The sequence below is a fragment of the Saccharomyces cerevisiae genome, chromosome VII (assembly GCF_000146045.2).
Source record: "Saccharomyces cerevisiae S288C chromosome VII, complete sequence".
Lineage (NCBI taxonomy): Eukaryota > Fungi > Ascomycota > Saccharomycetes > Saccharomycetales > Saccharomycetaceae > Saccharomyces > Saccharomyces cerevisiae.
Genome location: NC_001139.9, coordinates 1,024,814 through 1,037,795, shown reverse-complemented (window position 1 = coordinate 1,037,795; position 12,982 = coordinate 1,024,814). Strand labels below are relative to the sequence as shown.

General features: G+C 38.3%; 4 protein-coding genes across 4 annotated transcripts; 2 read left to right on the top strand and 2 right to left on the bottom strand.

Annotated features, from left to right (window-relative positions):
• Positions 1-101: 101 nt before the first annotated feature.
• Positions 102-6,005, bottom strand: SLH1 (RNA helicase; the record flags this gene model as incomplete). The annotated part of the gene is made up of 1 exon (NM_001181400.4): positions 102-6,005. The coding sequence occupies one exon, from the start codon at positions 6,003-6,005 to the stop codon at positions 102-104; it is 5,904 nt and encodes a 1,967-aa protein (NP_011787.4).
• Positions 6,006-6,286: 281 nt separating this feature from the next.
• On the bottom strand, positions 6,287-10,426 carry YTA7 (chromatin segregase YTA7; the record flags this gene model as incomplete). Its single annotated transcript, NM_001181399.1, has 1 exon — positions 6,287-10,426. One exon carries the CDS (start codon positions 10,424-10,426, stop codon positions 6,287-6,289), a length of 4,140 nt encoding a protein of 1,379 aa, NP_011786.1.
• Positions 10,427-11,142: 716 nt separating this feature from the next.
• Positions 11,143-11,739, top strand: HUA1 (Hua1p; the record flags this gene model as incomplete). The annotated part of the gene is made up of 1 exon (NM_001181397.3): positions 11,143-11,739. One exon carries the CDS (start codon positions 11,143-11,145, stop codon positions 11,737-11,739), a length of 597 nt encoding a protein of 198 aa, NP_011784.3.
• A 321-nt stretch (positions 11,740-12,060) lies between these two features.
• FOL2 (GTP cyclohydrolase I) lies at positions 12,061-12,792 on the top strand (the record flags this gene model as incomplete). The annotated part of the gene is made up of 1 exon (NM_001181396.1): positions 12,061-12,792. One exon carries the CDS (start codon positions 12,061-12,063, stop codon positions 12,790-12,792), a length of 732 nt encoding a protein of 243 aa, NP_011783.1.
• Between the last annotated feature and the right edge of the window lie 190 nt (positions 12,793-12,982).

Below are 12,982 nucleotides of genomic sequence, written 5' to 3'. Positions count from 1 at the left end.
ATTCTAAATGCGTTATGTAAGAAAATATATACGAAGATGTATACTAGATAGATTTCCACTGTTATCTTTCACAAAATAATTGTTGTTTTAATTGTGTCTCACTAAGAGATTAGTTTATGGACCATATCATAACGTAATCCTAAAGCGTCATTAATAAGGGAAAATTGCAATTCTTCGCCACGAATTTCTTCGGGAATAAATAGATCACAATGTATTATGACCTCTTTATTCATTTGTTTTGGTTGACACCTTTTAATCATCAGCAGTTCATCGCCTTTGTGTCCAATTAAAAACCATAGTTCTTTTTGTATCTTAGGGAATTTATCACAATATACTTCAAACCCATTATTATGCTTACTAGAAAGGTGCTTGCTATAAAATGTTAACACCTCGTTATTTTCCTGTTCTTCAAATTTCATGCCTTCTAAAACCGGTAATCTTTGGCAGACACTGACGAAACGTTTTTTCGTATCTTCGCTTTCTGTCATTCCAAAAGTTAGTTGATCAAAAACATTTAATAATTTCTTATATCCAAACCTTCCTATTTCCTCCAAGGTTAACAGCTTTTTCTTCTTTTGCTGCGGCGTCATTTCAATGAACCCCTGCTCGCTAAAAGTGTAATCTTTGATTCTTCTCAGTTGTAATCCTGGAAGTACACTAACAGGATCGTCTTCATACCAATACCCTTGCTTTATGCATTGCATCATCTTTATCATGGTCAATACCGTATGAAAGTAACCCAATTCACTGGCGACATCAATATAAGCCTGTAGAATACGTAGAGATTGATCCAAAACTGATACGGTATCCTGGATATAATCTGCAATCGGTAAATCTACACGGCTTAAATGAGCTTGAAGTAATAAAAATGTTTTTACATGTGGATCCCACATCGGTAATTCGAATTCATCGGTAAAAGTGCTTTCAACGGAGTACCTCGATTGCTGCGACATTTCTTCATTCATGATAATTTCACCACCTCTTACAGGCAATTCATTATACTCAACAGCCAACGATAACCATCGTAATACCTCTTGAAAAGTCGCATGATCATGTATCTGTTTCAATAATTGGCGTATCGTTAAATGTGAAATATAGTAGTATGAGGATATACTTAAGAATGGCGTAGCAACAATATCATCTCCATGTAATAAAACACATTGTGATTCTCGCAGATTTTCTAATGTGCTATCTATCAAAGAACTCAAATGTTCACTGACTCCTGCTGTACTTGTATCATCTTCAATGCCATAATATGTCGGGTTATGATGCGCTCTACGAAACAAAAATGTCCAACTCAAAAAATCTAACGCTTCTTGCTTATTAGTTATGCTACCTGACGTTATTTCTGCACCTAAATGATCATCTAATACCTTGTGCAAGGAGGACTCGACAGGAAAACCAACGTTTAGGAAATGTTTATAAAACATTTTTTTGGACTCTTTTGTATAAACGATAGCAGTACCTGTAGTGTCATAAGCCGGTCTACCAGCTCTCCCCATCATTTGCAAGATATCTGTTAAATCCATATCTCTATATCCTTCAATTTTTGCATCAAAAAATTGTGTACCTTTGATGATAACCAAGTGAGCTGGCAAATTGACACCCCACGCTAGGGTTGATGTAGCGATCAGAATCTGAATTTTGTTTTTTTGAAACAACTGATGAGAAATAGAACGATCTTTTTGCACTAGACCTGCATGATGCAATCCAATACCGAACTGGAGTGATAACTTTAAAGTGTCGTCAGTGACCTGTGATAAGTAATATTGCAGTTCCTCCTCATCGTCTATATTCAAAAACCTACGTGGATTATCTTCCATTCCACATAAGTGGATCAAGTCTAAAGCCGTTAGTCTAGTTTGTCTACGCGATGCAACAAATATTAATGCTGGTTTATCAGGTGAATGTTGTTTAATGGCCATAAACACAGGTTTGTTCATTGTTTTCATCAGAGGACAGAATGCCAAATTATCTGGAAATCCATCAATGTACATTTTCAATGGAACCGGACGGACGCTTGACGGGAAGTTATACAGTCCGTGGTCCTTAACTCCCAACCAGCCAGCCATGTCGTAGGCGTTTGAAACAGCAGTTGACATACCTAGCAGTCTGACCGGTTGCTTGGTTTGAGAGGAAATATAATTCATACGACTAACAATCATTTCTAAGATAGGACCACGATCACTAGCCAACAAATGAATTTCATCCATGATAATTAAAGATACATCTTGAACAAACTTACGAGTTTGCCAATTACGGGAAATACCATCAAACTTTTCTGGAGTTGTAATAACAATGGTGGCATCATGCACATCTTTAGGATCTGGCAAAGAATCACCGGTTAACTCTACAACTTTATCTCCGGTCACTGGTGTTATTTTCTTTCTCCAGTCATCAACCCTTTCACGTACTAATGCTTTCATTGGTGCGATATAAACAATCTTTTTCCCAGGAAATGTTTTGAAGGCATGCCATATAGCCAATTCAGCCACAATCGTTTTACCAGAACCTGTAGGCGAGCCAACAAACGCATTCTCATTGGTATTGTAAAGTGTATAAAATGTCATAGTTTGCATGGGATTGAAATACTTGAAAGGATAAATTGACTCAATTAAAGGATTCTGGAGGGCTGATGTAGGTAGAGGACGTAACTTCAACAATTTTGTCTGTAAAGTTTCGTTAAATGGTCTGATTAAATGTTGAAAAGAGATGGCATGGGTCGATTCACAGCCAATCCAAGTATCCGACACAACCTTTACGACAACCTGCGGAGGCAAAGGGTCTGACAATGGGATCATGAAGTCCATTTCATGCTGATTATTCAACTGCCTTCTGTTTAAGATGAACTTTTCAAAATGAAGGATTTGCGACTTATCAGATTCTTCAACGAAAACCCAAAAAAACTGTGCATCACCATGTATCCGGGAATCCCATACAAAGTCTGGACCTAATGCAATATGTATCCTCATTACATTTGTTGTAATGGGGAAAATCTCAGCTTCTATATTAATCTTTGGAAATCGGCTCAATATTTTATATAACCTAGACCCGGCCTTCTTATTATGCACCAGCTCTCCGAGCTCATCTGCCTCTAATTCTAAAAGATGCTCCATGGAAGGTTTAGTATCTCTGATGCGTCTGATAATATTTTCAGGCAAATCAAACTGACAGAGAGGGTGATCAAAGGCCCAGAGCCTCTTTTCAATAGATTTGCAAATATTTAGCATGACGTTTGAAAATTTACCCCATCTTCTATTGACACCTATTAAAAACAATGCTCTACAAATTCTAACAGAGTTCTGAGCAACATAATTCGAATCGGATGATAGTGCTGAGTCAAAAATTCTAGTCTGGGAAATATAAGCCTGTAATAGCACGTTTGCTTTACCTTGAGGGGTGTCAAGTTGGCTTCCAATCTGGCACTCAACAGATTCATCAGAAAGTCTCTTCAACTCCTTGGATTCTTCTTCTCTAAATTTTATACCGTCAAATTCACTGCTCATACTGATCATGGACAATACATCAGCTTCGGTGGCTCTGGGATCACACATTTGATTGAATATCTCGACGGATTCGTTCAAAAGATAAAAATCAGAGGACACCCTGCCCAAATCCTTTGCAATGAAATGCATTGACACTTCATCGAACACAATCATTTGGAGAGCATGTAATCGCCTTGCAGCTACTACGATCATTTTTCTCCTCCGTTCATATAATTGCGGGTCATTTGCAATTTCCTCCCAATCAATACCGTAAGTAAAAGGATTTTTTCTCATACGAACAAACATGTATGTGTAACCAAGCCATTCGATTGCTTCATCTACATTTGTCACGCTCCCCAATGAAATTTCGGCGTTCAGGTTATCAACCAACTTGGAACCGAATCTAGATTCGATAGGGTGTTGTTGAGTAATTAAGGAAACATAATGATCCAGACGATCATTGGAAGTACATAAAATACCCGTACCATTTGCGGAACCGAAGCCCGGCCTACCACCCCTGCCAAAAATCTGAATAACATCTGAAATACCTAGATCTATGAATCCACCCTTTTTAGAATCATATACTTGTGTACCCTTGATGATAACACAATCAGCAGGTAAATTAACACCCCATGCTAATGTTGCAGTACAACACAGTACCTTGATAGCACCGTCTTTAAACATTTTTTCAGTAAGATTTCTATCTGAACGGGCCATACCAGCATGATGGATACCAAAACCAAATTGAAAAATCTCCTTCATATCCTTGTCTCTGTTCTTCACTAAACTTCTAGAATATTTATCCTTTTCGATAGGGTCAGGTGCAAAAAGGTCAACTTCGTGGTTAGATTCTGCTAGTTTGATAAAGTTTCTTGCACTTTTAACAGTTTCCTTTCTTGAGTGGACAAATACCATTACCTGGTACCCTCTTTGAATCATTTCACTCAATTTGTCGTAAGCGACTTTATCGATATTCTCTTTACTTTGTCTACTACCTGCCTTACCTCTACAGCCCAAAAGTTGCTGCTCTAGAGGCTTTGGACGGAATGATTGATCAAAATAGAACATTCCGATCTGTCTATTTACTCCTAAGAAATCTGCTACATCCATAAAATTGGGTAATGTAGCTGATAGACCGATAATACGAATCATTGATTGAGAGCTTTCTACCTGTCTCAAGGTACGTGCAACTAAAGTTTCAATAACCGAACCTCTATCTTCGTGCAGTAAATGAACTTCATCAATAATTAGTAATTTGACCTTTGAAACCAAATCGTTGTCGCCGTTTGCTTTACGGGTGACAACGTCCCATTTCTCAGGGGTTGTGACTATTACTTGAGTGGCTAAAATTTCCGCCTTTGTCAATTGCATATCGCCTGTTAACTCCCTTACTTGTATATTAAAAGGCGCCAATTTCTTACTAAACTTGTCGACGATTTCAGCAGCGAGTGCTTTCAAAGGGGCAACATAAATAACTTTAAAATCATCATATTGAATATCAATTTCATTTTCCCCGTTGACCACGGAGAATTGTTTTATTGTATTAATTATTGTCAGTAATGCAATGTCTGTTTTACCTGCACCAGTAGGTGCACAAATTAGCATATTTTCATTTGTTTTATAAGCTACGGGGTAAACAAGGGATTGTATTTGGTTTAAAGTTTCATAGGGAAATACAGTCTTGCAAAAATGATCCAAATCACTTATTTTCAATAGTTTTGTATAGAGATAGTTCTTGTTGGATGCCTGATCTGCTGCCGGAATTATAATTTCTTCATGGGTATTGTACGACATCCTTGTAGTCCCTACTGGCAAAGTGAATTTTTGACCGGCAAAGGCCATAGCTGTAGTGGATCCTGCTTCATATTTTCTGAAGACGTGTGGGTACTTGATTATTTTAGTGGCGGGATTTAATTTCCTATTCTTGGCATCCTCTGCACTTTTCAAAACTTGATTCCTGATATCTTGCTGTGTCAGGAACTCTGGCGTTGAATTGACCGCATTTTTTATTAGCAGAATCGTCGTTTCTATAGGTGTAGCAACGATCATTCTTCTATGCTGAAGTAACAGAGAAACAAGGTCTATATTCCCTGTTCCTAAAAAATCCAACAATTCTTTCTCTAACTCTTGCTTTTGATGTTTATAAACCATTTGCAGTACAGTTTCTAATAATACATTGCTGCTTAGTGTCGTTTCAGCTTCATTGATTAGTTTTCCAATTTTTTTATATACTGCAACTGCATTCTTTGTTTTGTATGAATCAATTATAGATTGCAGTTGAGCAAATGAAATGTCTTTAAACTCCTCAAATATATCATCCCAATCATTTCTATCTTGTGAGAGAACAGTTAGTTCAGTTCTTTGATTTTGTTCATCCTTTTGGACTTTTTTTAGCTCGTCATCAAAATCTGGTAAAGAGATTTTCGATCTATCTAGATTAAAGGTTTGTGAAGTATCAATCATAGATTGCATTGCAATCATAAATGATTTAGATGAATCAGCAGAGTATTCAGTTGACATCTTGAGCCGGCTATTGATGGTACGGATCTACTTCTCACAATTCCAATGGTGTTAGAAGATATTATGAACATGTTTAATTTCAATATGTTCAATACATATTCCATTCTCGGTCATTACCCGAAACGTATGCCAGAACAGTGACTGTTAAAATAAAGTAGTGGAAAAAAGCATAATATATATACAAGGTGTGGTTTTAAATCTATTTCTTTTCAAGAAAAGTGCACATTCATGTATATGAACTAACTACATTTAAGAATTATATAAACATTATGGACTCCTGCTTATTCAGATAAAAATTTTATTATTTCATCGACAGTTCCTGTTTTATCCCATGCTGATTTACTTTTCCATATTATTTTTGCAACGGACGAATGAACATCTTCTAATTGAGAAACCGTAAAATTCTGACAGTGTTCGATTAAGCATGCAGATACTTTTTTTATTTGTTCGGGCGTCAAAATAAGCTCCTTGTCGCTCTTCTTCCCTTGCTCCGGTTCCACAACCTCTTTTGGTATCGGACTTCGTTCCCTTTTTTCTACCGTTTCGTGGAGGGAATTTGGTTTGTTAACCGATTGAATTTCCTTTACGTGATTTATATTATTAGTATTAGCGTCTATTTTGCTGAAGTTTTCTTCCGTAACCTGCGTTTGCAAAGAGTCTTCATTCTCTTTTGGTTCTTTTCTGGCCCTTTCATCATCATCGGTGGTTATCTCTGACGTGCAAGTGGCCTGTATCAGTTCCGTTGTGTATTCTTCATTTGCACCGCTATCCTCAGGGATGACCGCTTTTTCTTTATCTACTGCAGAGGGAATTGCCGCAGGAATCTCCTTTTTATACAGGTTGGTATCAATTGGTTGAGGGACCTCGCTGTTATTAACGATAGAGGCTGTATTGATAGTTGTTTGCAGCTGAGCTTGCAATTGATTACCAGCAGCTACACCAAACTCATTAGCCTTGTTATCCTTTAAATCAGGTTCTTGCAGTATATTTTCTTGACTCTGTTCTTTGGCTTCTAATTCCATTGCAGCTCTTTTCTCTTCATCTTCTAAGAAAAGTTCCTGCCTTTCCAAATCCCTTTGGCGAGTAGCTTTACACTCTTGAATAAAATCCGGGGTTGAAATTTCTTCGATACCCATTTGCGCGTTGGCAAACATCTCAGAGGCCTTAATGACACGTTCTCTGTCCCCAATGGTATTTGCATCCCTGTATATCAGTTCAATGTCTTTTAAAAACTGTTTTGGTTCTGAGTAATAGCCATTCCAAAGTCTCTCTTCGACAATATCCAAATCCATGTTAAAAAACTTTCGCCCTGTTGAAACCTCCAGAATCATGTTCTCATCTTTTATATATGCAGGTTGCCAATTGGGATCATTGCTTGTCTCTGGTTCGAAAAGATGAACCAAGAAGGCATCATCAATAGGTGGTTTTCTAAACCTTTTATATCTGTTTTTAAAAAGATCCATCAAGCCTGAGAGTTTGATTTTTAACACATTTTTCAATCTCATATCTTGGTGTTGAAAAGATTTCAACTTCCTTCTTAATACCACTTTTTCAGACAGTGGCTCACCATTTTCATCAAAATTTGTTGGAGCTGCGTTTGAAGTTACTTTTTGTAATTCAGGTAACGGTTTGACTCTTCTCTTTTTCATGGGAATATCACTTGGCTTTGTTTTCAGTAGTTCAATTAAATTAGAAAAATACCTCGTTATATTCTCTTTGGATGGTTTATGCAGTTGAAAGATATTTTTATCAAAAGCAAAATCAGATAAAATACCATTTTTAACTTCAGATATATCAAGATTTTCAGCTAAGCATAATAGAAGAATTTTTTCATTGCTTTGTAAAGATCTGAACAAACCTGATAAGACTAAAATAACGTTTTCTGGAATAGTGTTGATCCAAATGTCTAAATTAGGAATAAATACAACTGAGGGCTGTCTTTTCTTTGCTTCCATAAAACTTTGCACTACAGCAGCTTCAATAGTCCTAGAACTTTCCGAAACCAAAGAGGCAAGGTCCAGGTTTTGGACGTTGAATTCTTCTAAATAATTTAAAATTGCGGCTCCGACATATTGTTGACCATTTCCCTTGGGCCCATTTATTAATAACCGAGGTTTACAAATTTGTGATTCCGCCATCGATTCGAAAAACTCATATGATCTAAAACTGGATGTATCTTCATTTCCTCCATATTTGTCATGCTCTTCTTCCTCTCCACTGTATTCTTCATAATCGATGAAATTTTGTAGCAATGATGTGTTTCTCTGAAAAGTTGTGTCTTTAATGTTCAGCATATAATCCAGCTTGTTCTTTAAATTATTAAGTTGATCTGCCAGTAATGGTTTGATTAATTCAGGTAGTGGCTGAGGAGAACTACCAGTAGATCTCGCAGATGACGGAACAATTTTTTTCAAAGCTAACATGAAATCGCTAACTTTGACTTTAATCTTAGAAGGGTCCACCAAGAGTTTATCATTTGACCTATAAATTTGAGGAAAGCTTCTTTGTATACTTATTAGTGCAGCCTCAGTGCATAGGGACCTCAGATCAGCACCACCATATCCTTTGGTCAAAAAAGCCAATTTATCAATGAAGTTGGTTGACAACGGTGAACTCCATTTCCTGGTCTGAATTTGCAAAATTTTAAAACGTGCTTTAACATCAGGTAATGGAAAATAAAATTCTCTATCAAATCTTCCCGGCCTTCTTAATGCGGGATCCACTGCATCGGGTCGATTTGTGGCTCCGATGACAATGACTTGGCCTCTATTGTCCATACCATCCATCAGCGCTAATAATGTGGAAACAATACTAGCATGGATCTGTTCTTGTTTGGAACTTCTCACAGGCGCTAATCCGTCGATTTCATCAAAAAAAATGATGGAAGGTTGATGTTTTTTAGCTTCTTCGAATAACAAACGGAGTTGTCTTTCAGCTTCACCAACCCACTTGGATAAAATATCTGCACCTTTACGCATAAAAAATGTGATCTTCCTTTCATCAGAAGAACAACTTGCTGCTAACGCTCTTGCCATAAGTGTTTTACCCGTACCAGGAGGACCATGGAAAAGAACACCCCTTGGGGGCGTGATATTAAAATTTTGATACAATTCTGGGTATAATAGTGGTAAGGCCACCATTTCCTTTAATTGGTCAATGTAGTTGTCTAAACCACCTATATCGTCAAAATTTACATTCATGTCTACGCCTAATGGATCGAGGTCTGCAATTTCTGGTTTTTTCTTCTTCTTTTTTTGCGTGTTCTCTTTCTTTGTTTTCGGTGTCACGCCAAGAGGTAATATCTCATCATCGGAAGAGTCTGAATCCAGTATTAATTTATTGTTGTTATTATCACTGAATGCAGATGGGACTTGGTTGTAAAAATTAGTATTCTTACCAAATATTGTAGTTACGTCATTGCCACCAAAAGGTCCACCAGTGGGAAAAAGCCTTCTTGTGGGACCAGAATTTTGACTAGCATTCCAACCACCGCGACCACGCCGTGCAGGTGATGGGTTATGAAAAGAAAGTGCATTGTTATTCTTATCTATAAATTCTTCTGCGTTGCTAGCAGTTAGTGGTGGTGGTAATTTGTAATTTACCGGCTTAGTTCTTTCGCGAAGAAATCTTTTTTCCCTGATAGGACTATCTTCCTGTAACTCTCTAATTTCATCAGCTAAAGTTAACGCTTCATTCCTGCTATTATCATTCTCATCGTCATTTTCTTCATTTGAAGTACGCGAATGTCTTGTCCTACTTCTTAAAGCTCTTCTTACCGGTGGTGGAGTTTCTGGGTGACGTGACGATCTTGTTCTTCGAGAATTTGCCCTTTTCAAACGTTTAGAAGAAGCCGAATGGCTTATTCTGTCTCCTTCTTCGTCATCCTCATCGTATTCTTCATCGTCATCAGGGTCTGGTACTACAAATTTCCTATCGGCCGCTCTGCGCCGACGGTTGTTATCCTTCGAGTCTTCATCCAAATACTCATCTTCAAATTCGTCTGCTTCTTCCTCCTCTTCATCATCGTCGACATCTTCCTCATGAAAACTTTCGTCATCTTCTTCTGGATCATGCGCTTTTCTTTTTCTCAAGTTCCTTTCATTAGTAAGCTCTTCGTTCGTTCTGGCGTTTTCGTGCGGTGATACAAGATCAACATCATCGTCTTCATCATCGCCTTTCTGGTTGTTGTTATGATGTTCATCACTAGTAACATCAACGGGCGTCTCATCTTTGTCCATGACCTGGTCATCTTCCAAAAAATCAAACACTTTCTCAATTTCTGCGTAGTTTATTTTTCTCAAAGAGCGAGTTGTTGTATGGATTATGCCATTTTCGTCTTTAATCTGTGTTTCATACCCAACCTTTGCGTTGCTTGCATCTTCAACGTCGCTACCGCGTCTATTCCTTAAATTTCGTGCCATGTTCTTTCTGCACCAATTGTGAATAAATAGCGAGAAGAGAGAAATAGACCGTGGTAACTTCTTTTTATGACTGTCGAAAACAACAATGGGTTAGTAAGGAGTACGCAAGATCCTTCAGACGTTTTGCTTTATTTAAGACCCTACGCAGTTCCTTTTCTGCTCCTTTTCGTCCCAATATTGCTCTTTCGCTACCACTTTGTCCTTTTTCGCACACATGGCCGTACAAAATAACAGACGGTACGTTTTTAGTGATAATAAACAAGTTTATAGAGGCAGAAAAAAATTCCTCAGCGGCTAATGCCTCAACAAGTTCAGCTGCAAACGATGAAAAGACGCACACAAAAGCGAATAGAAATAACCGATCACCACAGTTCCTCTTTAAAACATCTCAAACTCAGCATTAACTTTCAAATCAATCCAGTGAAAGTATGCTTGGTTTGACACTTCACTGCCATTTCCTCCTGCCTGCCTATCTGATGCTTTGCCACCACAAGAGTGTTTTCCCTATGGCTTAATCGCTTTTTTCCATTTATTTTTCTCTTTCCCCCTTTTAATAGAGGGAAGAGAGCAGAACATACAAACATATCATTTTCTACGGTATAGCCTCCGCCTCCATCTTTAATAGTGACACTTCCATCAAGGGAATAAAGAGGCTTCAAGTCAAGAACTAAGCAGTCCCAAAAAATACCCATAAAACGAGTATAAACCATACTGTTATGTCTAAAGACACGCATGATGATGAACTGCCGAGCTACGAGGACGTAATCAAGGAAGAGGAGAGATTGCAATCTCAACCGCCACGACCACCAAGACCAGCAGCTAACTTGGCGCAAGGGCACCAATCAAGACCCCACCAAAGGCCCTCGACAATGCCAGCAACGTCCTCATCCCAAACATATGCTCACTCACACTCTTATACGCCTACAAGTTCCCAACCACGGCCTCCACCGAGGCCACAACAGAATCCTAGCTTGCCCTGGACATACCCTCCCAGGTTTTACTGTTCCAAGTGTGGAAATACGGGTTACAAGTTGAAGAATGGACGATCTTGCAAGTCGTGTTGGAGGAGGTTTGCACCTCAAAATAACGTTGTTTCTGCACCGACATATTACACAAACTATACAATGCCCGTGTACACCAACGCATGGCAGGGTAATAGGCCCTTGTACGTTCAACCAGGGGATCCTCGCCTGGGTGGCGTGCTATGTGGTGAATGCAGAGGGTCCGGACGCACCAGATTCCTGTTGGACGAAGATATATGTCCTCTTTGTCATGGTGTAGGCAGAATTATCACCCAGCCTCAACGCTATTAGCGCATGAAAATTTAGGATTTGGATGACCCGGTACGGCCTTAGTAGAAAAGCTGTGTCGCTCACCGAAAAGAAAAAAGACCGAACAACTGTAGGATGAAAAGCATATTTTAATGCTCCTAATTTTCAAACATGTCTATTACATACTTATCACATAATCCGACTGATTTGCCCTTCTTTAACTTCTTTCATTTATTTTTACGGTGCCAACCGTCTGATCGATATAGCATCCGTTCATAAAATATTATACGACTCCATCCTCAATCGTGATTGTGCGTGCGTGACTCATTTTTTGTTAGAACCAATACTTTCAATCATCCCAAAATGCATAACATCCAATTAGTGCAAGAGATAGAAAGACATGAAACCCCGTTAAACATTAGACCTACCTCTCCATACACTTTAAACCCTCCTGTCGAGAGAGATGGGTTTTCTTGGCCAAGTGTGGGTACAAGACAACGTGCAGAGGAAACTGAAGAGGAGGAAAAGGAACGAATTCAACGCATTTCAGGCGCTATCAAGACAATTTTGACCGAACTGGGTGAAGATGTCAACAGAGAAGGTCTACTAGATACTCCACAAAGATACGCTAAAGCCATGCTTTATTTCACTAAAGGTTACCAAACGAACATTATGGACGATGTCATTAAGAATGCTGTCTTTGAAGAAGATCATGATGAAATGGTTATTGTTCGTGATATTGAAATTTACTCGTTATGTGAACATCATTTGGTGCCATTTTTCGGCAAGGTTCATATCGGGTATATACCAAATAAAAAAGTCATCGGGTTAAGTAAGTTGGCCAGATTGGCAGAAATGTATGCGAGAAGGCTCCAAGTTCAAGAAAGACTTACAAAGCAAATTGCAATGGCCCTAAGTGATATTCTAAAACCATTAGGTGTAGCCGTTGTTATGGAAGCTTCTCATATGTGCATGGTTTCAAGAGGCATTCAAAAAACGGGATCTTCTACGGTAACTTCTTGTATGCTTGGAGGGTTTAGGGCTCATAAAACAAGAGAAGAGTTTTTAACTCTTTTAGGAAGAAGAAGTATTTGAAAAAAAAAAATAAAAGCGACGATATATCGTGTATGTATTAACTAAATTAATAGAGATATACAGGATTAATATCGTTTGAGAAATCTCCATAGAGAAAGGCCACGCGCGACTGAGCTTTTTTTTTTTTCAACAATCAGTATATACATTTACTTCCGGTACAGCATCGCACTTGACAGTCCGTTAGTAATGA